The sequence below is a fragment of the Oncorhynchus kisutch genome, linkage group LG3 (genome assembly GCF_002021735.2).
Source record: "Oncorhynchus kisutch isolate 150728-3 linkage group LG3, Okis_V2, whole genome shotgun sequence".
NCBI classification, from domain to species: Eukaryota; Metazoa; Chordata; class Actinopteri; order Salmoniformes; family Salmonidae; genus Oncorhynchus; species Oncorhynchus kisutch.
Window position 1 is genome coordinate 9,678,945 of NC_034176.2, and position 25,482 is coordinate 9,704,426.

General features: G+C 47.0%; 1 protein-coding gene across 2 annotated transcripts in view; it reads left to right on the forward strand.

The window, feature by feature from the left end:
• The window catches only part of bmpr1ba (bone morphogenetic protein receptor, type IBa), a 154,414-nt gene extending 131,655 nt beyond the window's left edge, over positions 1 to 22,759 (forward strand). For both annotated transcript variants that reach the window (XM_031817168.1, XM_031817167.1), the window contains 10 exons: positions 4,443 to 4,602; positions 7,620 to 7,722; positions 12,478 to 12,580; positions 14,507 to 14,603; positions 15,471 to 15,609; positions 17,686 to 17,878; positions 19,427 to 19,724; positions 21,104 to 21,279; positions 21,476 to 21,606; positions 21,757 to 22,759. In XM_031817168.1, coding sequence (XP_031673028.1) covers positions 4,443 to 4,602; positions 7,620 to 7,722; positions 12,478 to 12,580; positions 14,507 to 14,603; positions 15,471 to 15,609; positions 17,686 to 17,878; positions 19,427 to 19,724; positions 21,104 to 21,279; positions 21,476 to 21,606; positions 21,757 to 21,882 — 1,526 coding nt within the window. In that variant the 3' untranslated portion in view covers positions 21,883 to 22,759. The remainder of the gene's footprint in view (positions 1 to 4,442; positions 4,603 to 7,619; positions 7,723 to 12,477; positions 12,581 to 14,506; positions 14,604 to 15,470; positions 15,610 to 17,685; positions 17,879 to 19,426; positions 19,725 to 21,103; positions 21,280 to 21,475; positions 21,607 to 21,756) is intronic.
• Positions 22,760 to 25,482: the final 2,723 nt, after the last annotated feature.

The window sequence follows — 25,482 nt, forward strand, 5'->3', positions numbered from 1 at the left end:
GAAACATCAAAGGGATAGTTGACCCAAATGCCAAAATGACATTGTTTATAAAGCATAAATTGCTGTTTCATCTTGTCCATAGACTGATTTACAGGGTAAGGAAACCAGTATGTCATTTTGTCATTTTGGGAGAACTAGTTGTTTAACAAAACATGTTATTTGTTTTGGGGTGTAAAATGGATTATCATGAGGTGTCAAAGCTCTTTGATGAGAGGAGTGGTGGCAAAGACGAAAGAGCCAAGAGAACCAATCATCAGCCTTTGATTAACAGCCCTGAAAATATATATCCTGTCAATTAAACCCCTCCTCTTCCTCAGTATCCTGTCCTGTAAAACCCCTCCTCTTCCTCAGTATCCTGTCCTGTAAAACCCCTCCTCTTCCTCAGTATCCTGTCCTGTAAAACCCCTCCTCTTCTTCAGTATCCTGTCCTGTAAAACCCCTCCTCTTCCTCAGTATCCTGTCCTGTAAAACCCCTCCTCTTCCTCAGTATCCTGTCCTGTAAAACCCCTCCTCTTCCTCAGTATCCTGTCCTGTAAAACCCCTCCTCTTCCTCAGTATCCTGTCCTGTAAAACCCCTCCTCTTCTTCAGTATCCTGTCCTGTAAAAACCCCTCCTCTTCTTCAGTATCCTGTCCTGTAAAACCCCTCCTCTTCTTCAGTATCCTGTCCTGTAAAACCCCTCCTCTTCTTCAGTATCCTGTAAAACCCCTCCTCTTCTTCAGTATCCTGTCCTGTAAAACCCCTCCTCTTCTTCAGTATCCTGTCCTGTAAAACCCCTCCTCTTCTTCAGTATCCTGTAAAACCCCTCCTCTTCTTCAGTATCCTGTCCTGTAAAACCCCTCCTCTTCTTCAGTATCCTGTAAAACCCCTCCTCTTCCTCAGTATCCTGTCCTGTAAAACCCCTCCTCTTCCTCAGTATCCTGTCCTGTAAAACCCCTCCTCTTCCTCAGTATCCTGTCCTGTAAACCCCTCCTCTTCCTCAGTATCCTGTCCTGTAAAACCCCTCTTCCTCAGTATCCTGTCCTGTAAAACCCCTCCTCTTCCTCAGTATCCTGTCCTGTAAAACCCCTCCTCTTCCTCAGTATCCTGTCCTGTAAAACCCTCCTCTTCTTCAGTATCCTGTCCTGTAAACCCCTCCTCTTCTTCAGTATCCTGTCCTGTAAAACCCCTCCTCTTCCTCAGTATCCTGTCCTGTAAAACCCCTCCTCTTCCTCAGTATCCTGTCCTGTAAACCCCTGCTCTTCCTCAGTATCCTGTCCTGTAAAACCCCTCCTCTTCCTCAGTATCCTGTCCTGTAAAATCCCTCCTCTTCCTCAGTATCCTGTCCTGTAAAACCCATCCTCTTCTTCAGTATCCTGTCCTGTAAAACCCCTCCTCTTCCTCAGTATCCTGTCCTGTAAAACCCCTCCTCTTCCTCAGTATCCTGTCCTGTAAAACCCCTCCTCTTCCTCAGTATCCTGTCCTGTAAAAACCCTCCTCTTCCTCAGTATCCTGTCCTGTAAAACCCCTCCTCTTCCTCAGTATCCTGTCCTGTAAAACCCCTCCTCTTCCTCAGTATCCTGTCCTGTAAAACCCCTCCTCTTCCTCAGTATCCTGTCCTGTAAAACCCCTCCTCTTCCTCAGTATCCTGTCCTGTAAAACTCCTCCTCTTCCTCAGTATCCTGTCCTGTAAAACCCCTCCTCTTCCTCAGTATCCTGTCCTGTAAAACCCCTCCTCTTCCTCAGTATCCTGTCCTGTAAAACCCCTCCTCTTATTCAGTATCCTGTCCTGTAAAACCCCTCCTCTTCCTCAGTATCCTGTCCTGTAAAACCCCTCCTCTTCCTCAGTATCCTGTCCTGTAAAACCCCTCCTCTTCTTCAGTATCCTGTCCTGTAAAACCCCTCCTCTTCTTCAGTATCCTGTCCTGTAAAACCCCTCCTCTTCCTCAGTATCCTGTCCTGTAAAACCCCTCCTCTTCCTCAGTATCCTGTCCTGTAAAACCCCTCCTCTTCTTCAGTATCCTGTCCTGTAAAACCCCTCCTCTTCCTCAGTATCCTGTCCTGTAAAACCCCTCCTCTTCCTCAGTATCCTGTCCTGTAAACTCCACTCAAAGTCCTAGCTTTACTACACAAATAGATGGTTTCCCAGACACAGATGAAGTGTTATCCTGGACTAAACAGTATTTTGATTCTGCACTGAAGGCCCTTTTTAGTCCAGGACTACTGTTAGATCAGTCTTGACGTTGAAATGATCTAACATGTCTGGTGTAATATGGCTGGTTTTTAGGCTTAATCTGTGTCCAGGAAACCACCCTAAAAGTAATGAATGTCCCCAAAAGTCACACCTGTCTTTTTTACACTGAGTAGATAAAACATCCAGAACACCTGGTCTTTCCATGACGCACCAGACTACTGATCAGGTGAATCCAGGTGAAAGCTATGATCCCTTATTGATGTCACTTGTTAAATCCACTTCAATCAGTGTAGATGAAGGAGAGGAGACAGGTTAAAGAAGGATTTGTACACCTTGAGACAATTGAGACATAGATAGTGTATGTGTGCCATTCAGAGGCTGAAGGGATAAGACAAAAGATTTAAGGGCTTTTGAACGGGGGTAGGGTAGTAGGTGACAGGCAGGCGCACCGGTTTGTGTCAAGAACTGCAACGCTGCTGGGTTTTTCACGCTTAACAGTTTCCCGTGTGTATCAAGAATGGTCCACCACCCAAAGGACATCCAGCCAACTTGACACAACTGTGGGAAGCATTGGAGTCAACATGGACCAGCATCCCTGTGGAATTCTTTCTACACCTTGTAGAGTCCATGCCTAGACGAGACAATTCTGCGGACAGATTGGAGGTGCAACACAATATTAGGAAGGTGTTCCTAAAGTTTTGTACACTCAGTGTAGACGTCGAATACATATTAAGGGACAAGGCTTTCTGTAATATACATAATAAGGATAATTATTATTATTATAAGGATAATGTCCTACTTCTTTTGGCTACCTGGTTCCACGGTCTTCCACTCTGTCTGGAAAGCTCTTCCGCTGTTGACAGATTGACTTCACACCGATCAAATGGTCCAATCTTTGGAGTGGGTATCGTATGACTGCTAGTGTTTATTGTAACAAGGAAGGACACTTACTTTTTTATTTTTTTGGACGATCTCCACGATGCAGCTGTGAAGCATCTGGTCTGAATGAGTGTGCCAGAATGAATGAAAACCCCCTAACATATGAATGAAAGTCCTGCGTCCCAAATGGCATCATATTCCCTATAGTGCGCACTACTTTTGAACCCGGGTCCATAGGGCTCTTGTTAAAAGTAGTGTGCAGGATACTATTTAGAACACTTCCACTTTCTTCTCCTGATGTGACAAACAGGTGCTCTTTTGAACCGGGATGTGTGTGTAGGAAACGCTGGAGACTATAGAACAACAATGGCTACTTGGATGTAACTATTTTGGAATACGACTTCCAAGACTTTGCCATGTAATCTTTTTTTTGTGAACACCTGTTTATTATTGACTTGTACAACAACGCTATAATCAATGAGAAACAAAAACAAATGTTGAATCCAGCCCATCCCAACCACACCCTAGCCCATCCCAACCCCAGCCCATCCCAACCCCAGCCCATCCCATCCCATCCCATCCCAACCCCAGCCCATCCCATCCCATCCCAACCCCAGCCCATCCCATCCCATCCCAACCCCAGCCCATCCCATCCCATCCCAACCCCAGCCCATCCCATCCCAACCCCAGCCCAGCCCATCACATCCCAACCCCAGCCCATCCCATCCCAACCCCAGCCCATCCCATCCCATCCCAACCCCAGCCCATCCCATCCCATCCCAACCCCAGCCCAGCCCATCACATCCCAACCCCAGCCCATCCCATCCCAACCCCAGCCCATCCCATCCCAACCCCAGCCCAGCCCATCACATCCCAACCCCAGCCCATCCCATCCCAACCCCAGCCCATCCCAACCCCATCCCATCCCATCCCAACCCCAGCCCATCCCATCCCATCCCAACCCCAGCCCATCCCATCCCATCCCAACCCCAGCCCATCCCATCCCAACCCCAGCCCATCCCATCCCAACCCCAGCCCAGCCCAGCCCAGCCCATCCCATCCCAACCCCAGCCCATCCCATCCCAACCCCAGCCCATCCCATCCCAACCCCAGCCCATCCCATCCCAACCCCAGCCCATCACATCCCAACCCCAGCCCATCCCATCCCAACCCCATCCCATCCCAACCCCAGCCTATCCCATCCCAACCCCAGCCCATCCCAATGACTTGTTTTTGTGACCAAACTAATGAAGGTGTGATTGTTGCTTGTGAATCCTAAGTCTAACCCTCTGTCTCTCTGTGTCCTGTCCTTGTTGTTAACATTCTGATTGAGGTTGTTGCTTGTGAATCCTAAGTCTAAACCTCTGTCTCTCTGTGTCCTGTCCTTATAGCTAACGTTCTGGACAGTATGTTGCTGAGGACTTTGGGAAAGGCGGCGGTGGACAGTGAAAAGGATGCCAGTGGGAGCACAGCCCCAGCCCTGCCCCAGCGACAGCTCTGGTGTTACTGCTATCACCACTGTCCTGAGGACTCCACCAACAACACCTGCAGGTGTGGGCCCAACACACACACACACACACACACACGGATGTATGCGCACACATGCACTCACGAATGTACTCTCTCTCACACACACACACACACACACACACATTTATTTGACCAGCCTTGTGGGGACCAAACAATTGATTCCCATTACAAAATCATATTTTCCTTAACTCCTAAACGTAAAGCCTAACCCTAAAATAGCCATTTTCTTTGTGGGGACCGGTGAAATTTCCCCACTTGTCCCGAATTCCTTGTTTTACTATCCTCGTGAGGACTTCTGGTACCCATAAGGATAGTAAAACCAAACACACACACTATATCCTACACATATATTTGATGCTCATCTTGCTCATGCAGATCCAACACTCTGGCCCATCCACATTCACAGTGCTGATCTCAGATCAGGTCCTCGCTGTCCATATAATCTTATTAATTATGATCTAAAAGGGGAAACTGATCCTAGACCAGCATGTTTAAACGATTTGTGAGTATGTGCCACATTCATTCTCTCTTTAAGCTGTATTGATAACCATGGAAGGAAACATGTTTCAGTACTTCACCTTACTAGTATACTTACAGTATGATTTAACAGTTTCACGTGTTGTTCTGCCTAATGCAGTTTGTGTGTGGCGCTTGCTCGCTGACATGTTCCCTGTCGATGTGTTTTCCCCTTAGCAACTCAACCCTCAAATATTCCCTGACGTTCTATATTATTGCCTGATGTGCTGTGCTAATTAGTTTAACGCACAAGCTGTCACACACAATAACATCCGTGGCTAATTACTCTGTCTCTTGCCAACTTTGAATATAACATGAATTCATCATTAACGTCATGAAACAGAAGTCCTCTGGGCTAATATTTAACTCCAATAACAACCCTGAACGTGACCTGTTAGTAAAGCTACACACACACACACTATTCCTGTGAGGCCTTTTTGGGGACCAAAAATGAATTCCCATTCAAAATCCCTTTTTCCCCTAAACCTAAACCCCTAAGACTTTTTACAAGTGAGGACCGGCAAAATGTCATCACTTCTCCAGAATTTTCTTGTGAGGCCTTCTGATAATCACAAGTATAGTAAACCGTGTACACACACACACACACCAGTTGTGAATAGTACTCACAACATTTGACTAATTAGCCCCGATTACTAATTAATTAGATGAAGCTGTTGATAATATACAGTGGGGAGAACAAGTATTTGATACACTGCCAATTTAGCAGGTTTTCCTACTTACAAAGCATGTAGAGGTCTGTAATTTTTATCATAGGTACACTTCAAATGTGAGAGACAGAATCTAAAACAAAAATCCAGAAAATCACATTATGATTTTTAAGTAATTAATTTGCATTTTATTGCATGACATAAGTATTTGATACATCAGAAAAGCAGAACTTAATATTTGGTACAGAAACCTTTGTTTGCAATTACAGAGATCATAATTTTCCTGTAGTTCTTGACCAGGTTTGCACACACTGCAGCAGGGATTTTGGCCCACTCCTCCATACAGACCTTCTCCAGATCCTTCAGGTTTCGAGGCTGTCGCTGGGCAATACGGACTTTCAGCTCCCTCCAAAGATTTTCTATTGGGTTCAGGTCTGGAGACTGGCTAGGCCACTCCAGGACCTTGAGATCCTTCTTACGGAGCCACTCCTTAGTTGCCCTGGCTGTGTGTTTCGGGTCATTGTCATGCTGGAAGACCCAGCCACGACCCATCTTCAATGCTCTTACTGAGTGAAGGAGGTTGTTGGCCAAGATCTCGCGATATATGGCCCCATCCATCCTCCCCTCAATACGGTGCAGTCGTCCTGTCCCCTGTCCCTCCTCTGGATCATCCAGATGGTCATTGGCAAACTTCAGACAGGCCTGGACATGCGCTGGCTTAAGCAGGGGGATCTTGCGTGCTCTGCAGGATTTTAATCCATGACGGCGTAGTGTGTTACTAATGGTTTTCTTTGAGACTGTGGTCCCAGCTCACTTCAGGTCATTGACCAGGTCCTGCCATGTAGTTCTGGGCTGATCCCTCACCTTCCTCATAATCATTGATGCCCCACGAGGTGAGATCTTGCATGGAGCCCCAAACCGAGGGTGATTGACCGTCATCTTGAACTTCTTCCATTTTCTAATAATTGCACCAACAGTTGTTGCCTTCTCACCAAGCTGCTTGCCTATTGTCCTGTAGCCCATCCCAGTCTTGTGCAGGTCTACAATTTTATCCCTGATGTCCTTACACAGCTCTCTGGTCTTGGCCATTGTGGAGAGGTTGGAGTCTGTTTGATTGAGTGTGTGACAGGAGGCTTTTATACAGGTAACGAGTTCAAACAGGTTCAGTTAATACAGGTAATGAGTGGAGAACAGGAGGGATTCTTAAAGAAAAACTAACAGGTCTGTGAGAGCCGGAATTCTTACTGGTTGGTACGTGATCAAATACCTATGTCATGCAATAAAATGCTAATGAATTACTTAAAAATCACACAATGTGATTTTCTGGATTTTGTTTTAGATTCCATCTCTCACAGTAGAAGTGTACCTATGATAAAAATTACAGACCTCTAAATGCTTTGTAAGTAGGAAAACCTGCAAAATCGGCAGTGTTTCAAATACTTGTTCTCCCCACTGTACATTATTAATAAGTACCTGAAGTCGTTGTGCTGGACATAATAGAAATGATTGATATTATTTTTGCTGATTGATGGTGCTATTAATGCATTAATGATCCGAGTAATGGTGATAATGTATATAGTAATGATGTATGTGAAGCACCTTGTACTGAATTCTGTTTTTGGTACGAAATAAAGTTTGATTTGATCATGATGTCACAGATGGTAATGTAATGCGTTGTGTTTTTTGATCGAGGATGGATAATGATCTGAGTAATGGTGATAGTGCGGGTAGATTGTGATGATCTACATGGTAATGTAATGCGTTGTGATTTAGGATGGATAATGATCTGAGTAATGGTGTTAGTGCGGGTAGATTGTGATGATCTAGATGGTAATGTGATGCGTTGTGATTTAGGACGGATGGGTACTGCTTCACAATGGTGGATGAAGAGGAGGGAGGGGTCCCTGTCCTCACATCAGGATGTCTGGGTCTGGTGGGATCAGAGTTCCAGTGCAGGGTAAGTCTGAGGAACACTCCACCACACTGAAACCACCACACTGAAAACACCCCACTCCACCACACTGAAAACACCCCACTCCACCACACTGAAACCACCCCACTCCACCACACTGAAAACACCCCACTCCACCACACTGAAACCACCCCACTCCACCACACTGAAAACACCCCACTCCACCACAGTGAAACCACCCCGCTCCACCACAGTGAAACCACCCCGCTCCACCACAGTGAAACCACCTCGCTCCACCACACTGAAAACACCCCACTCCACCACACTGAAACCACCCCACTCCACCACACTGAAACCACCCCACTCCACCACACTGAAACCACCCCACTCCACCACTGTGAAACCACCCCACTCCACCACACTGAAACCACCTCGCTCCACCACAGTGAAAACACCCCGCTCCACCACACTGAAACCACCCTACTCCACCACTGTGAAACCACCCCACTCCACCACACTGAAACCACTCCACCACACTGAAACCACCACACTCCACCACACTGAAAACACCACACTCCACCACACTGAAAACACCACACTCTACCACACTGAAAACACTACACTCTACCCAAGTGAAACCACCACACTCCACCACACTGAAACAAACCCACTCTACCATGCTGAAACCACTCCACCACACAGAAAACACCACACTGAAACCACAGTGAAACCACCCCACTCCACCACAGTGAAACCACCCCACTCCACCACACTGAAACCACCCCACTCCACCACACTGAAACCATCACACTCCACCACACTGAAAACACCACACTCTACCACACTGAAAACACTACACTCTACCCAAGTGAAACCACCACACTCTACCACAGTGAAACCACCACACTCCACCACAGTGAAACCACCTCACTCCACCACACTGAAACCACCTCGCTCCACCACAGTGAAAACACCCCACTCCACCACAGTGAAACCACCCCGCTCCACCACACTGAAACCACCCTACTCCACCACTGTGAAACCACCCCACTCCACCACACTGAAACCACTCCACCACACTGAAACCACCACACTCCACCACACTGAAAACACCACACTCCACCACACTGAAAACACCACACTCTACCACACTGAAAACACTACACTCTACCCAAGTGAAACCACCACACTCCACCACACTGAAACAAACCCACTCTACCATGCTGAAACCACTCAACCACACAGAAAACACCACACTGAAACCACAGTGAAACCACCCCACTCCACCACAGTGAAACCACCCCACTCCACCACACTGAAACCACCCCACTCCACCCCACTGAAACCATCACACTCCACCACACTGAAAACACCACACTCTACCACACTGAAAACACTACACTCTACCCAAGTGAAACCACCACACTCTACCACAGTGAAACCACCACACTCCACCACAGTGAAACCACCTCACTCCACCACAGTGAAACCACCTCACTCCACCACAGTGAAACCACCTCACTCCACCACAGTGAAACCACCTCACTCTACCACAGTGAAACCACCTCACTCTACCACAGTGAAACCACCTCACTCCACCACAGTGAAACCATCTCATTCCACCACAGTGAAACCACCTCATTCCACCACAGTGAAACCACCTCACTCTACCACACTGATACCACCTCACTCTACCATGCTGAAACCATCCCACTCCACCACACTGAAACCACTCTTCTACAGTGAAACCACCTCACTCTTCCACAGTGAAACCACCTCACTCTTCCACAGTGAAACCACCTCACTCTTCCACAGTGAAACCACCTCACTCTTCCACAGTGAAACCACCTCACTCTTCCACAGTGAAACCACCTCACTCTTCCACAGTGAAACCACCTCACTCTTCCACAGTGAAACCACCTCACTCTTCCACAGTGAAACCACCTCACTCTTCCAAAGTGAAACCACCTCACTCTTCCACAGTGAAACCACTCCACTCTACCACAGTGAAACCACCTCGCTCCACCACACTGAAAACACCCCACTCCACCACACTGAAACCACCCCACTCCACCACACTGAAACCACCCCACTCCACCACTGTGAAACCACCCCACTCCACCACACTGAAACCACCTCGCTCCACCACAGTGAAAACACCCCACTCCACCACAGTGAAACCACCCCGCTCCACCACACTGAAACCACCCTACTCCACCACTGTGAAACCACCCCACTCCACCACACTGAAACCACTCCACCACACTGAAACCACCACACTCCACCACACTGAAAACACCACACTCCACCATACTGAAAACACCACACTCTACCACACTGAAAACACTACACTCTACCCAAGTGAAACCACCACACTCCACCACACTGAAACAAACCCACTCTACCATGCTGAAACCACTCCACCACACAGAAAACATCACACTGAAACCACAGTGAAACCACCCCACTCCACCACAGTGAAACCACCCCACTCCACCACACTGAAACCACCCCACTCCACCACACTGAAACCATCACACTCCACCACACTGAAAACACCACACTCTACCACACTGAAAACACTACACTCTACCCAAGTGAAACCACCACACTCTACCACAGTGAAACCACCACACTCCACCACAGTGAAACCACCTCACTCCACCACACTGAAACCACCTCGCTCCACCACAGTGAAAACACCCCACTCCACCACAGTGAAACCACCCCGCTCCACCACACTGAAACCACCCTACTCCACCACTGTGAAACCACCCCACTCCACCACACTGAAACCACTCCACCACACTGAAACCACCACACTCCACCACACTGAAAACACCACACTCCACCACACTGAAAACACCACACTCTACCACACTGAAAACACTACACTCTACCCAAGTGAAACCACCACACTCCACCACACTGAAACAAACCCACTCTACCATGCTGAAACCACTCCACCACACAGAAAACACCACACTGAAACCACAGTGAAACCACCCCACTCCACCACAGTGAAACCACCCCACTCCACCACACTGAAACCACCCCACTCCACCCCACTGAAACCATCACACTCCACCACACTGAAAACACCACACTCTACCACACTGAAAACACTACACTCTACCCAAGTGAAACCACCACACTCTACCACAGTGAAACCACCACACTCCACCACAGTGAAACCACCTCACTCCACCACAGTGAAACCACCTCACTCCACCACAGTGAAACCACCTCACTCCACCACAGTGAAACCATCTCACTCTACCACAGTGAAACCATCTCATTCCACCACAGTGAAACCACCTCATTCCACCACAGTGAAACCACCTCACTCTACCACACTGATACCACCTCACTCTACCATGCTGAAACCATCCCACTCCACCACACTGAAACCACTCTTCTACAGTGAAACCACCTCACTCTTCCACAGTGAAACCACCTCACTCTTCCACAGTGAAACCACCTCACTCTTCCACAGTGAAACCACCTCACTCTTCCACAGTGAAACCACCTCACTCTTCCAAAGTGAAACCACCTCACTCTTCCACAGTGAAACCACTCCACTCTACCACAGTGAAACCACTCTACCACAGTGAAACGACTCCACTCTACTACAGTGAAACCCCCCTCACTCTACCACAGTGAAACCACTCTACTCTACCACAGTGAAATCACCTCACTCTACCACAGTGAAACCACTCTGTGATTAAGTTTCCCCTAGGTACAGATCTAGGATCAGCTTCCCCTCCACCAATACTAACCTTAACAAATAATGGGGAAAATGCCAAACTGACCCAGATCAGTGCATAGGGTAACTTCACCAGTAAATCCACACCTTTGGACACTGACAGCAACACCAACCACCTGGATGGCACAGTAGAAAGCAGACAATTCCCTCCACACACAATCAGAGGACTTACTGTATATATCAATCGTCTCAGAGTAGGAGTGCTGATTTTAGGATCCGTTTAGCATATTACATCACAATGAATAATGATTGATGATTCTCAGATCCATTCTCAAAGTAGGTCGGCTGCTGATTACTCGTAGTAGATACAGTCCATAGGTAATGAGATACTTTTGTATATATTGTATATGTGGGCTATTTCAGCCACATCCGTTGCTGACGGGTGTATAAAATTGTAACACTCACTACCGAGTTCCAAACTGCCTCTGGAAGCAATGTCAACACAATAACTATTCGTCGGGAGCACATACAAGCCTAAGATCACTATGCGCACTAATGCTCCGTGCACAAAGCAAGGTCCATACAGAAATGGTTTGTCAAGATTGGTGTGGAAGAACTTGACTGGCCTACACAGAGCCCTGACCTCAACTCCATTGAACACCTTTGGGATGAACTGGAATGTAGACTGTGAGCCAGGCCTCATCTCTCAACATCAGTGCCCGACCTCACTAATGCTTGTGGCTGAATGGAAGCAAGTCCCTGCAGCAATGTTCCAACATCTAGTGGAAAGCCTGTGGAGGCTATTTTCGCAGCGAAGGGGAGACCAACTCCATATTAATGCCCATGATTTTGGAATCAGATGTTCGACAGGGTGTCCACATACTTTCGGTCATGTAGTGTAGTCAGCACACCACAAACACATCTTCAATTCATCAATGTATTGTCTGTACGAGGTGTACTCCAGGCGATATTTGCCCATCTTGGGTCAAAACATTTTCATAAAAGCATGAAAGTTGCTACACTTGTGGGAACAGTGTGAGAAATTGAACAGCAACAGTATCTGATGCATTCATATGATGTAATTGTGCTTCCAGGACACAGGCAACTCCCGACTGAGAAGATCCCTGGAGTGCTGTACTGACCAGGACTACTGCAACAAAGACCTGCACCCCACCCTGCCCCCACTCAAAACACCAAGTAATATACTTTATACACACACACTCACATACACAGATAGAAGTGACCAGGGACAGCGAGTTGCCAGGGACAGCGAGTTGCCAGGGACAGCGAGTTGCCAGGGACAGCGAGTTGCCAGGGACAGCGAGTTGCCAGGGACAGCGAGTTGCCAGGGACAGCGAGTTACCAGGGACAGCGAGTTACCAGTGACCATGTCAGGGCCCAGCGAGTTAACAGTGTCAGCGAGTTACCAGTGGCAGGGCCCAGCAAGTTACCAGTGACCATGTCAGGGCCCAGCGAGTTAACAGTGTCAGCGAGTTACCAGTGGCAGGGCCCAGCGAGTTACCAGTGACCATGTCAGGGCCCAGCGAGGTGACAGTGTCAGCGAGTCACCAGTGACCATGTCAGGGCCCAGCGAGGTGACAGTGTCAGCGAGTCACCGGTGACCATGTCAGGGCCCAGCGAGGTGACAGTGTCAGAGAGTCACCAGTGACCATGTCAGGGCCCAGCGAGGTGACAGTGTCAGCGAGTCACCAGTGACCATGTCAGGGCCCAGCGAGGTGACAGTGTCGGCGAGTCACCAGTGACCATGTCAAGGCCCAGCTAGTCACCAGTGAGAGAAGCAGGTGAAATGGAGGCAGTAAAGTCAGCTCCATAGCTCCGCACTTCTGCAGTGATTGGCCCACAATCGGCCCAAGAGATCACTAGCTAGGGTTTCTGTAGAAGACCCAAAACTAGATATATTTCTTCAGTTCTTTTTTGTGTACACGTGTGTGTGTGTGTGTGTGTGTGTGTGTGTGTGTCAGACTGAAAGGATGTGTTGGACTTCACACACAACGGCAGGTCCTGTGTGTGTGTGTGTGTGTGTGTGTGTGTGTGTGTGTGTGTGTGTGTGTGTGGCAGTAAGACTAGAGTCCCAGAGAAAGCAGAACTCCCAACGGACATGGCCAGCAGTGTCATCAATCTGAAACTCGAGAAGTGGGCTTCAGGAAGAGATCCTATCGATCAGGGCTAGGGTTCCCTCAGCTAGTTCACTCTGGTCCCTGGGGACACCACTGTGTGTGTGGAACTGAGAGAGAGTATAACATGTTGGATTAACAATAAAGAACCTTTGAAATAACATGACTTAATGATGACTGTTTTTGACTGTTTGTATTTGTATTGAATAGGTGATCTGTTACTTATATGAAGTGATCTGTTATTACTCTCTCCCCCTGTTTCTTCTCTCCCTCTCCTTCTTTTGCACTCCTTCTCTCTCCCCCCCCAAACCCTCCTCCTCCTCTCTCTCACCCTCAAACCCTCCTTCCCACCATCTCTCACTCCCCTCTCTCCAACTCTTCCCCTCCTCCCCGCCCTCTCCCCCTCCCCCCTCTCTCACTCCCCTCTCTCTCCAACTCTTCCCCTCCTCCCCGCCCTCTCTCGCTCCACTCTCTCTCTCTCCCCCTCAAATCCTCCTTCCCGCCCTCTCTCACTCCCCTCTCTCTCCAACTCTTCCCCTCCTCCCCGCCCTCTCTCGCTCCACTCTCTCTCTCTCCCCCTCAAATCCTCCTTCCCGCCCTCTCTCACTCCCCTCTCTCTCCAACTCTTCCCCTCCTCCCCGCCCTCTCTCGCTCCACTCTCTCTCTCTCCCCCTCAAATCCTCCTTCCCGCCCTCTCTCACTCCCCCCTCTCTCCAACTCTTCCCCTCCTCCCCGACCTCTCTCGCTCCACTCTCTCTCTCTCCCCCTCAAATCCTCCTTCCCGCCCTCTCTCACTCCCCTCTCTCTCCAACTCTTCCCCTCCTCCCCGCCCTCTCTCGCTCCACTCTCTCTCTCTCCCCCTCAAATCCTCCTTCCCGCCCTCTCTCACTCCCCTCTCTCTCCAACTCTTCCCCTCCTCCCCGCCCTCTCCCCCTCCCCCCTCTCTCGCTCCACTCTCTCTCTCACCCCCCTCTCCCTCTCTCTGTAGATTATGCAGATGGGAACATTCACCACATGGCTCTGCTCATCTCGGTCACTGTGTGCAGCATCATCCTGGCTCTCATCGTTATGTTCTGCTACTTCAGGTGAAACTCAGTTTGCCTCGAGAGAACGTTTTAGAACAGGGCTGCTCAACCCTGCTCCTGGAGTCTTGTAGGTTTTCACTCCAACCTTGTTCCTGGAGAGCTATGTACCGTCCTGTAGGTTTTCACTCCAACCCTGTTCCTGGAGAGCTACGTACCGTCCTGTAGGTTTTCACTCCAACCCTGTTCCTGGAGAGCTACGTACGTCTTGTAGGTTTTCACTCCAACCCTGTTCCTGGAGAGCTACTTACCGTCTTGTAGGTTTTCACTCCAACCCTGTTCCTGGAGAGCTACATACCGTCTTGTAGGTCCTGGAGTGAAAACCTACTGGACTGTAGCTCTCCAGGAACAGGGTTGGAGTGAAAACCTACTGGAGGGTAGCTCTCCAGGAACAGGGTTGGAGTGAAAACCTACAGGACGGTAGCTCTCCAGGAACAGGGTTGGAGTGAAAACCTACTGGAGGGTAGCTCTCCAGGAACAGGGTTGGAGTTAAAACCTACTGGAGGGTAGCTCTCCAGGAACAGGGTTAGGCATTTAGTCCTGTTCTAGAATGACCGCTTACCCATGTTATGAATAAGGATATTCCCAGTACATGTACAGTCTATTTGTTCATCCGTACTTAAAATATTCATTCCACTTTGGGAACAAATGCATTTAAAAAATACTTATTTTTTTGTGTTTCTGTTTTGTCTGATGAATCCACAGGAAAATTATTGTTTGTACTTGTACGAAGAATCATATATCTCTGATATGACATGTTTTCTAGTCAATGTTTGAATCATCCAGAAATCTGATATTCCATACAGACTACTCACATTAAAGGGTTGTTTGATGTATACTGATGTGTGTGTGTGTTTGGTTGTGCTGCAGGTACAAGCGCCAGGAGTCTGGGCCGCGCTACAGCATTGGTCTGGAGCAGGATGAGTCCTACATCCCTCCGGGAGAGTCTCTCAGAGACCTTATAGAACAATCCCAGAGTTCAGGCAGTGGCTCAGGTCTCCCCCTGCTGGTATGTTACATACACTGCACCCCTCTACCACCAGCTGACTAGTTGTATCCTCCCTAAGTCTGGATTTAATCACTCCCCCCACCGATTGTAAAGTAAATTACTGGTGTAAGAAACATTGTGAAAACTCCCACTAGCCCATGTCTAGACCAATGCAATACTTTGGATTTGTGGGAAGTAGTGAAGGAGTGTACACTTCAGGAGAAGGGTTTGTAGGAAGTAGTGAAGGAGTGTACACTTCAGGAGAAGGGTTTGTAGGAAGTAGTGGAGTGTACACTTCAGAAGAAGGGTTTGTAGGAAGTAGTGAAGAAGTGTACACTTCAGGAGAAGGGTTTGTAGGAAGTAGTGAAGGAGTGTACACTTCAGGAGAAGGGTTTGTAGGAAGTAGCGAAGGAGTGTACACTTCAGGAGAAGGGTTTGTAGGAAGTAGCGAAGGAGTGTACACTTCAGGAGAAGGGTTTGTAGGAAGTAGTGAAGGAGTGTAAACTTCAGGAGAAGGGTTTGTAGGAAGTAGTGAAGGAGTGTACACTTCAGGAGAAGGGTTTGTAGGAAGTAGTGAAGGAGTGTACACTTCAGGAGAAGGGTTTGTAGGAAGTAGCGAAGGAGTGTACACTTCAGGAGAAGGGTTTGTAGGAAGTAGTGAAGGAGTGTACACTTCAGGAGAAGGGTTTGTAGGAAGTAGTGAAGGAGTGTACACTTCAGGAGAAGGGTTTGTAGGAAGTAGTGAAGAAGTGTACACTTCAGGAGAAGGGTTTGTAGGAAGTAGTGAAGGAGTGTACACTTCAGGAGAAGGGTTTGTAGGAAGTAGCGAAGGAGTGTACACTTCAGGAGAAGGGTTTGTAGGAAGTAGCGAAGGAGTGTACACTTCAGGAGAAGGGTTTGTAGGAAGTAGTGAAGGAGTGTACACTTCAGGAGAAGGGTTTGTAGGAAGTAGTGAAGGAGTGTACACTTCAGGAGAAGGGTTTGTAGGAAGTAGGGAAGGAGTGTACACTTCAGGAGAAGGGTTTGTAGGAAGTAGCGAAGGAGTGTACACTTCAGGAGAAGGGTTTGTAGGAAGTAGTGAAGGAGTGTACACTTCAGGAGAAAGGAGATCCAGGTAGTACAACTGATGAACAACACAATGATACGACTGATATGTTTGTGCTACGACAGAGGGTTTGTCAGTCTGTACAATTTTTTTTTCACATGAGCTGTGTCTCCACAACGCTTTTGTAATCATTTTTGTGCAGGAAAAACTCTCCATTGTATCACAACCATTCTGCCACGTGTGTGTTGGATGTCACTTCAGCACCATTTCAGTGCATTCTGGGGCAGAGAAAGCCTAACACTGTTTGTGTGCATTCTGGGGCAGAGAAAGCCTAACACTGTTTGTGTGCGTTCTGGGGCAGAGAAAGCCTAACACTGTTTGTGTGCATTCTGGGGCAGAGAAAGCCTAACACTGTTTGTGTGCATTCTGGGGCAGAGAAAGCCTAACACTGTTTGTGTGCATTCTGGGGCAGAGAAAGCCTAACACGGAACCCAAACCGGCTGTGTGCGTGCGCCATCGTGCATAAATGTATTTTGTCCCCCCACACCAAACACAATCACAACACGCAGGTTAAAATATCAAAACAAACTCTGAACCAATTACATTCATTTGTGGACAGGTCGAAAAGCATTAAACCTTTATGGCAATTTAGCTAGCTTACACTTGCTAGCTAATTTGTCCTACTTAGCTAGCTTGCTGTTGCTAGATCATTTGTCCTGGGATATAAACATTGAGTTGTTATTTTACCTGAAATGCACAAGGTCCTCTACTCCGCCAATTAATCCACACATAAAACTACCCTAATCTACCACACAGTAGGGGGAAACTCTACTCATCTACCACACAGTAGGGGGAAACTCCTCTCATCTACCACACAGTGGGGGAAACTCCCCTCATCTACCACACAGTGGGGGAAACTCCTCTCATCTATCACACAGTAGGGGTAAACTCCCCCCATCTATCACACAGTAGGGGGAAACTCCCCTCATCTACCACCAATGTGAAGGAACCTTGTCTGACATCGCCCTCCTCCCCTCTCCTCCTCCTCCCAGGTGCAGCGCACCATAGCCAAGCAGATTCAGATGGTTAAGCAGATTGGAAAGGGCCGCTACGGAGAGGTGTGGATGGGCAAGTGGAGAGGAGAGAGGGTGGCCGTCAAAGTCTTCTTCACCACCGAAGAGGCCAGCTGGTTCAGAGAGACTGAGATTTACCAGACTGTCCTCATGAGACACGAGAACATATTGTGTAAGGCGAGAGAGTGGCTGTGTGAGATACACCATTTTTTTTTTTTGCAATATACACACAATACCCCATAATGACAAAGCAAAAACCGTTTTTTATTTTTGCAATGGTATATAAAAAAACTGAAATATCACATTTAAGTATTCAGACCCTTTACTCAGTACTTTGTGGAAGCATCTTTGGCAGCGATTACAGCATAGTCTTCTACAAGTTTGACACACCTGTATTTGGGGAGTTTCTTCCATTCTTCTCTGCAGATCCTCTCAAGCTCTGTCAGGTTGGATGGGGAACGTCACTGCACAGCTATTTTCAGATCTCTCCAAAGATGTTCGATCGGGTTCAAGTCCGGGCTCTGGTTGGGCCACTCAAGGACCTTCAGAGACTTGTCCTGAAGCCACTCCTACGTTGTCTTGACTGTGTGCTTAGGGTCGTTGTCTTGTTGGAAGGTGAACCTTCACCCCAGTCTCAGGTCCTGAGGGCTCTGGAGCAGGTTTTCATCAATGATCTCTCTGTACTTGGCTCCATTAATTTTTCCCTCGATCCTGACTAGTCTCCCAGTCCCTGCCGCTGAAAAACATCCACACAGCATGATGCTGCCACCACCATTCTTCACTGTAGGGATGGTGCCAGGTTTCCTCCAGACATGATGCTTGGCATTCAGGCCAAATAGTTCAATCTTGATTTCATCAGACCAGAGAATATTGTTTCTCATGATCTGAGAGTTCTTCAGGTGCCTTTTGGAAAACTACAAGTGGGCTGTCATGTGCCTTTTACTGAGGAGTGGATTCCGTCTGGCCACTCTTCCATAAAGGCCTGATTGGTGGTGTGCTACAGAGATGGTTGTCCTTCTGGAAGGTTCTCCCATCTCCACAGAGGAACTCTGGAGCTCTGTCAGTGACCACTGGGTTCTTGGTCACCTCCCTGACCAACTTTTTCCATTTAAGAATGTTGGAGGCCACTGTGTTCTTGGGGAGCTTCAATTCTGCAGACATGTTTTGGTACCCTTCCCAAGATCTGTGCCTCGGCACAATCCTGTCTCAGAGCTCTACGGTCAATTCCTTCGACCTCATGGCTTGGTTTTTGCTCTGACATGCACTGTCAACTGTGGGACCTTATATAGACAGGTGTGGGCCTTTCCAAATCATGTCCAATCAATGGAATGTACCACAGGTACAGTAGACTCCAATCAAGTTGTTGAAACATCTCTAGGATGATCAATAGAAACAGGATGCACCTGAGCTCAATTTTGAGTCTTATAACAAAGGGGCTGAATACTTAGGTAAATAAGTTAGTTCTGTTTTATTTTTAATACATTTGCAAAAATGTATAAAAACCCGTTTTTGCTTTGTCATTATGGGCTATTGTGTGTAGATTGATGATGATCATTTTTTATTTAATCCATTTTAAAATTGGGCTGTAATGTAACAAAATGTGTAAAAAAGGAAAGGGGTCTGAAAACTTTCTGAATTCTCTGTACGTATACTGTAATGCTATGATAGTGCTATAATGTTCCTCAGTTCCATATCGCTCCACTTCCCCTGTGTCCATCAGGCTTCATAGCGGCTGACATCAAGGGAACAGGCTCGTGGACCCAGCTCTACCTGATCACAGACTACCATGAGGGTGGCTCTCTGTACGACTACCTCAAGTCCACCACGCTGGACACCAAGGCCATGCTGCGACTGGCCTACTCCTCAGTCTCGGGCCTCTGTCACCTCCACACAGAGATCTTTGGTACCCAGGGCAAGCCGGCCATCGCCCACAGAGACCTGAAGAGCAAGAACATCCTGGTGAAGAAGAATGGAGCTTGCTGCATCGCTGACCTGGGCCTGGCCGTCAAATTCATCAGGTAGGGAGGGAGAGTGTTATTGTGTGCATGCCAGTCGATCGATTATCCCTCATAATTAATTCCATTCAACCAAACTATTTGCATGAGAGTATCATAGTGTCACAACGGACAACAATAAGTTGAAAAGGTTCATGGAAATACAAATAGGAAAATTAAATTAAAAACTAAACTAAACTAAAAAATCTAATATAACATGGTCTCCCTGTGTTCCTCTCCCTCCATCACTATCTCTCTCATCTCATCTAACATCTCTCCCCTGTTCTTCTCTCCCTCCATCACTATCTCTCTCATCTAACATTGCTCCCTCTGTTCTTCTCCCTCCATCACTATCTCTCATCTCATCTAACATCTCTCCCCTGTTCTTCTCTCCCTCCATCACTATCTCTCTCATCTCATCTAACATCTCTCCCCTGTTCTTCTCTCCCTCCATCACTATCTCTCTCATCTCATCTAACATCTCTCCCCTGTTCTTCTCTCCCTCCATCACTATCTCTCTCATCTCATCTAACATCTCTCCCCTGTTCTTCTCTCCCTCCATCACTATCTCTCTCATCTCATCTAACATCTCTCCCCTGTTCTTCTCTCCCTCCATCACTATCTCTCTCATCTAACATTGCTCCCTCTGTTCTTCTCCCTCCATCACTATCTCTCATCTCATCTAACATCTCTCCCCTGTTCTTCTCTCCCTCCATCACTATATCTCATCTCATCTAACATCTCTCCCCTGTTCTTCTCTCCCTCCATCACTATCTCTCTCATCTCATCTAACATCTCTCCCCTGTTCTTCTCTCCCTCCATCACTATCTCTCTCATCTCATCTAACATCTCTCCCCTGTTCTTCTCTCCCTCCATCACTATCTCTCTCATCTCATCTAACATCTCCCCCTCTGTTCTTCTCTCCCTCCATCACTATCTCTCTCATCTCATCTAACATCTCTCCCCTGTTCTTCTCTCCCTCCATCACTATCTCTCTCATCTCATCTAACATCTCTCCCCTGTTCTTCTCTCCCTCCATCACTATCTCTCTCATCTAACATTGCTCCCTCTGTTCTTCTCCCTCCATCACTATCTCTCATCTCATCTAACATCTCTCCCCTGTTCTTCTCTCCCTCCATCACTATCTCTCATCTCATCTAACATCTCTCCCTCTGTTCTTCTCTCCCTCCATCACTATCTCTCTCATCTCATCTAACATCTCTCCCTCTGTTCTTCTCTCCCTCCATCACTATCTCTCATCTCATCTAACATCTCTCCCTCTGTTCTTCTCTCCATCCATATTTCTCCCTCTTTTTCTATCCATCACTATCTCTCTCATCTAATCTAACATGGTTTCCCTCTCTCCCTCCCTCCATCCCTACCTCTCCTTTCTACCATCCCAGTGACACCAACGAGGTGGACATCCCTCCCAACACCAGGGTGGGCACCAAGCGCTACATGCCCCCAGAAGTCCTGGATGAGAGCCTCAACAGGAACCACTTCCAGTCCTACATCATGGCTGACATGTACAGCTTCGGCCTCATCCTCTGGGAGATCGCCAGGCGCTGTGTCTCAGGAGGTACTGTAACCAAGTAGTTTCACCCTAGATGCTGATCTCGTGTCAGTTTAGCATTTTTCCCAATTATGGTTGAGGTTAGGATTGGGGAGGGAAAGCTGATTCTAGATCTGTACCTATGGGAAACTGTCTCAGGAAGTACTGTAGAGCTTTCATCTTAATTAGATCTAATCCGCATTGTGGTATTTATGTGTTCCAGGTATTGTAGAGGAGTACCAGCTACCGTACCATGACCTGGTGCCCTCTGACCCCTCGTATGAGGACATGAGAGAGGTAGTCTGCATCAAGAGGTTACGACCTTCCTTCCCCAACCGCTGGACTAGCGACGAGGTAAGCCAGTCACACATACACACACAGAGTCACATAAGCATGTAAACACACACACACCAACCACGCACACACACACACACACATACATGCACACACACTTTAGTTAATCCAAAAACTAGAGCTGACTGTGTTTTGTTGTGCCCCCTACAGTGCCTTAGGCAGATGGGCAAGTTGATGACGGAGTGTTGGGCCCACAACCCGGCCTCTCGCCTCACGGCACTGCGCGTCAAGAAGACCCTGGCCAAGATGTCCGAGTCTCAGGATATTAAACTGTGATGGCCGGGAGGGACACTCCAGGCGTGGGGGAAACACGTCACCACGGACCGACAGCCAGGGCTCTGCTCCGCTCTACCCACAGTCCTCTGCTGCATGGGGGGTCAGGAGGACCAGAAGCCAGCAGTGCATCACAGGGAGCCTCACCGCGGGCCACGGTCACTCAGAGAGAAGGAGAGAACCGCTCGTAACCCCTTGAACTGTCGTGATGAACTACTTGTTTAGATACTGAAGACCTGGGGCAGGTATTGCCTTTTTAAAGCGGCCTGCTATGATCATGTTTGGTTGGCTTAGACAAAGAGGACACAAGCCAAGTGGGTTTTATTTGTGCTTTCTGTGAAAGCTGCTCTAGTTTTGGATGATGGGCCAGTGGTGGCCGGAGGAAGAGGGAGGTGGGGAACTGCATGAGGAGGGTGGAGGGTGACCCCTTCAGGCGCATCACAGGATGACAGCAGGAGGAATCAGCTGACAATCTGAAGCCATAATCAATTGTCGATTTAGATTTTGGGGTGTATTTATTAGTGCAAACCGTAGAAAAACATTTTGCACCACAAAAGTTTTTCAACAAAAAGATGCATTTCTTATTGGACAATTTTAGGTTAGTCCCTCCCCATTTTAGCCAGTTGGCTTCTGTTTGGTTTCTAGTGAATACACCCCTGTTGTTGTCCAGTAGTTTACCAAGGTAAACCATGGTGTGTCTGGGGTAAAGGGGAGTTTTATTCTTCACTATGAGTACATTGTAAAGTGTCAAGGTCTGATTCACTGTGGCCTCATTTGTAAAAGTAGCTTAATTTTTATGTACGCCACAAATAAAGATATTCAAATGATATCAGTTCAAATTCAAATTGTATCGGCAATAAAACATTTAGGTGACAATGTCTTTGGTATTTATCATCTGATTTGACCCTACCAGGGACCCCATGCACATCACACAGGTACTTTAGTCACATGGTTGGTTAAAGGGACAGTTCTCCCTTAAGTCAGAATGTTGACACCGTTTGACCTTAGACCAATAAAAACAACCGATGTATATGAAATCAGCAAATATATAAACATGGTATTTTTTAAAATGTATTAGGATCCCCATTAACTGTTGCGATAGTTACTCTTCCTGGGGTCCACATGCAACATGAAATAATACAGAACATTTATAAACAAGAACAGAACTAATCAATGTAAAACGTCACACATATCAGTAAATACACACAAAATATCCAGGTCAAATAAGGGAGAGACACTGTGTTTGCTTTCTGAAACCAGGTTTGCTGTTCACATGTTTTAGTTAGCAGACACTCTTATCCAGAGCGTCTGATTAGTAGTGAGTGAATACGTTTTCATACTTGTTTCATTCTGGTCCCCTGTGGGAATCAAACCCACAACCCTGGCATTGCAAGCACCATGCTCTACTGGCGGAGCTACATGGGACACTTGACCTGTCTGAGATGTAAGGGAGTTCCATCCAATCATGACTCTATTTAATACTGTATGTTTTCTTGAATTTGTTCTGAATTTGGGGGAAGTGAAAAGACCCCTGGTGGCATGCTGGTGGGTTAAGTGTGTGTGTGAGTGCTGTGTGTAAGTTGATTATGAAAACAATTTGGAATTTTCAACACTGTTTCTTATAAAAACAAGAAGCGATGCGGTCCAGTCTCCTCTACTTTTAGCCAAGAGAGACTGGCATGCATAGTATTGTATAGTATCAGATTCAGCTGAGGTCTAAAGCTTAGGGAATTATTTGTACCAAATACAATGCTCTTAGTTTTAGAGATGTTCAGGACTAGTTTATCACTAGCCACCCATAATAAAACTGACATGCGACTCTTTGTGTAGGTTTGAAGTGACTTGACTAGCTGTGATTGCTGACACAGGGTTGAATCATCAGCATACATGGACACATGCATTGTATCTGGTCAAATCAAATGTATTTATAAAGCCCTTCGTACATCAGCTGATATCTCAAAGTGCTGTACAGAAACCCAGCCTAAAACCCCAAACAGCAAGCAATGCAGGTGTCAAACACTATTCTTTTCAGAAGTTTGCTAAGAGTCGGCAGCAAGCCGGTTGTTAGAACCAGCAAAGGGTGCTTTACCATTCTTGTGTAGTGGAATGACTTTGGCTTCCCTCAAGTTTTGAGGACAAACATTTTCATCCAAACTCAGTAGATATCCATCTATGTTGTCAATACCAAGTGGTTTTTCATTATTGATGGACAAACAAAAAAATCCACCTCACCCACACTAACTTTACAACAAGATGGCGTCAACAGACATGACAGCTCTGCTTCTAGCTTTGCAGTACTTGTGTTATTTCTTACATTATCAGCCCAGAATGTTTTTGGTGTTATTACATACATCTGGAAATAACTTCAGGATATCTGAGTGGTGGTAACTCACCAGCATTACGAGCAGGAATACGACTTTGGATCGTCTGGTTTGCTTAATATAAGGAATTTGAAATGATTTATAGTTTTACTTTTGATACATAATTATATCTTAAAACAAATACTTTTACTCAAGTAGAATTTTACTTGAGTCATTTTCTATTAAGGTATCTTTACTTTTACTCAAGTATGACTGTTGGGTACTTTTTCCACCCCTGCAGCCAGCTGGGTTCTCAGTGCATCGCACAGACAGGAATTTTTATTTATTTTACCTTTATTTAACTAGGCAAGTCAGTTAAGAACAAATTCTTATTTTCATTGATGGCCTAGGAACAGTGGGTTAACTACCTGTTCAGGGGCAGAATGACAGATTTGTACCTTGTCAGCTCGGGGGTTTGAACTTGCGACCTTTCGGTTACTAGTCCAACGCTCTAACCACTAGGCTACCCTGCCGCCCCAAAGAACTTTCCAGAAGAAGAAAGGCGGTGGTGTATGTTTCATGATTAACTACTCATAATGTGATTGTGATAACATATCCTGGGGCCGCATTTATTGTAGCTGAGGATTTTAACAAAGCAAATTTGAGGAAAGCGCTATTGGAGTTCTATCAACACATTGACTGTAGTACTCGCTCTGTAAAAACATTGGACCACTTCTACAACCCCCTTTCGAGATGCCTACCAGGCCCTCCTCCGCCCTCCCGTTGGCAAATCAGATCATGACTCCATTTTGCTCCTCCCTTCCTATAGGCAGAAACTCAACCCTCAACCCTGGTCTGACCAATCGGAATCCATGCTTAAAGATGGTTTTGATCACGTGGATTGGGATATGTTCCAGGTAGCCTCTGAGAATAACATTGACGTATAGACGGACACGGTGACTGAGTTCATCAGGAAGTGTATAGGTGATGATGTTCCCACTGTAACTATTAAAACCTACCCAAACCAGAAACTGTGCATAGATGACAGCATTCGCGCAAAACTGAAAGTGCGAAGCACCTCATTTAACCATGGCAAGGTGACTGGGAATACAGTAGAATACAAACAGTGTAGTTATTCCCTCCGTAAGGCAATCAAACAGGCAAAATGTCAGTACAGAGACAAAGTGGAGTCACAATTCAATGGCTCAGACACGAGACGTATGTGGCAGGATCTAGTGGGGTTTACCTGGAGTGCAAAATTGCTAATTTCGAGTGTGAGGTCATGTTGGTGAGGTCATGGTGG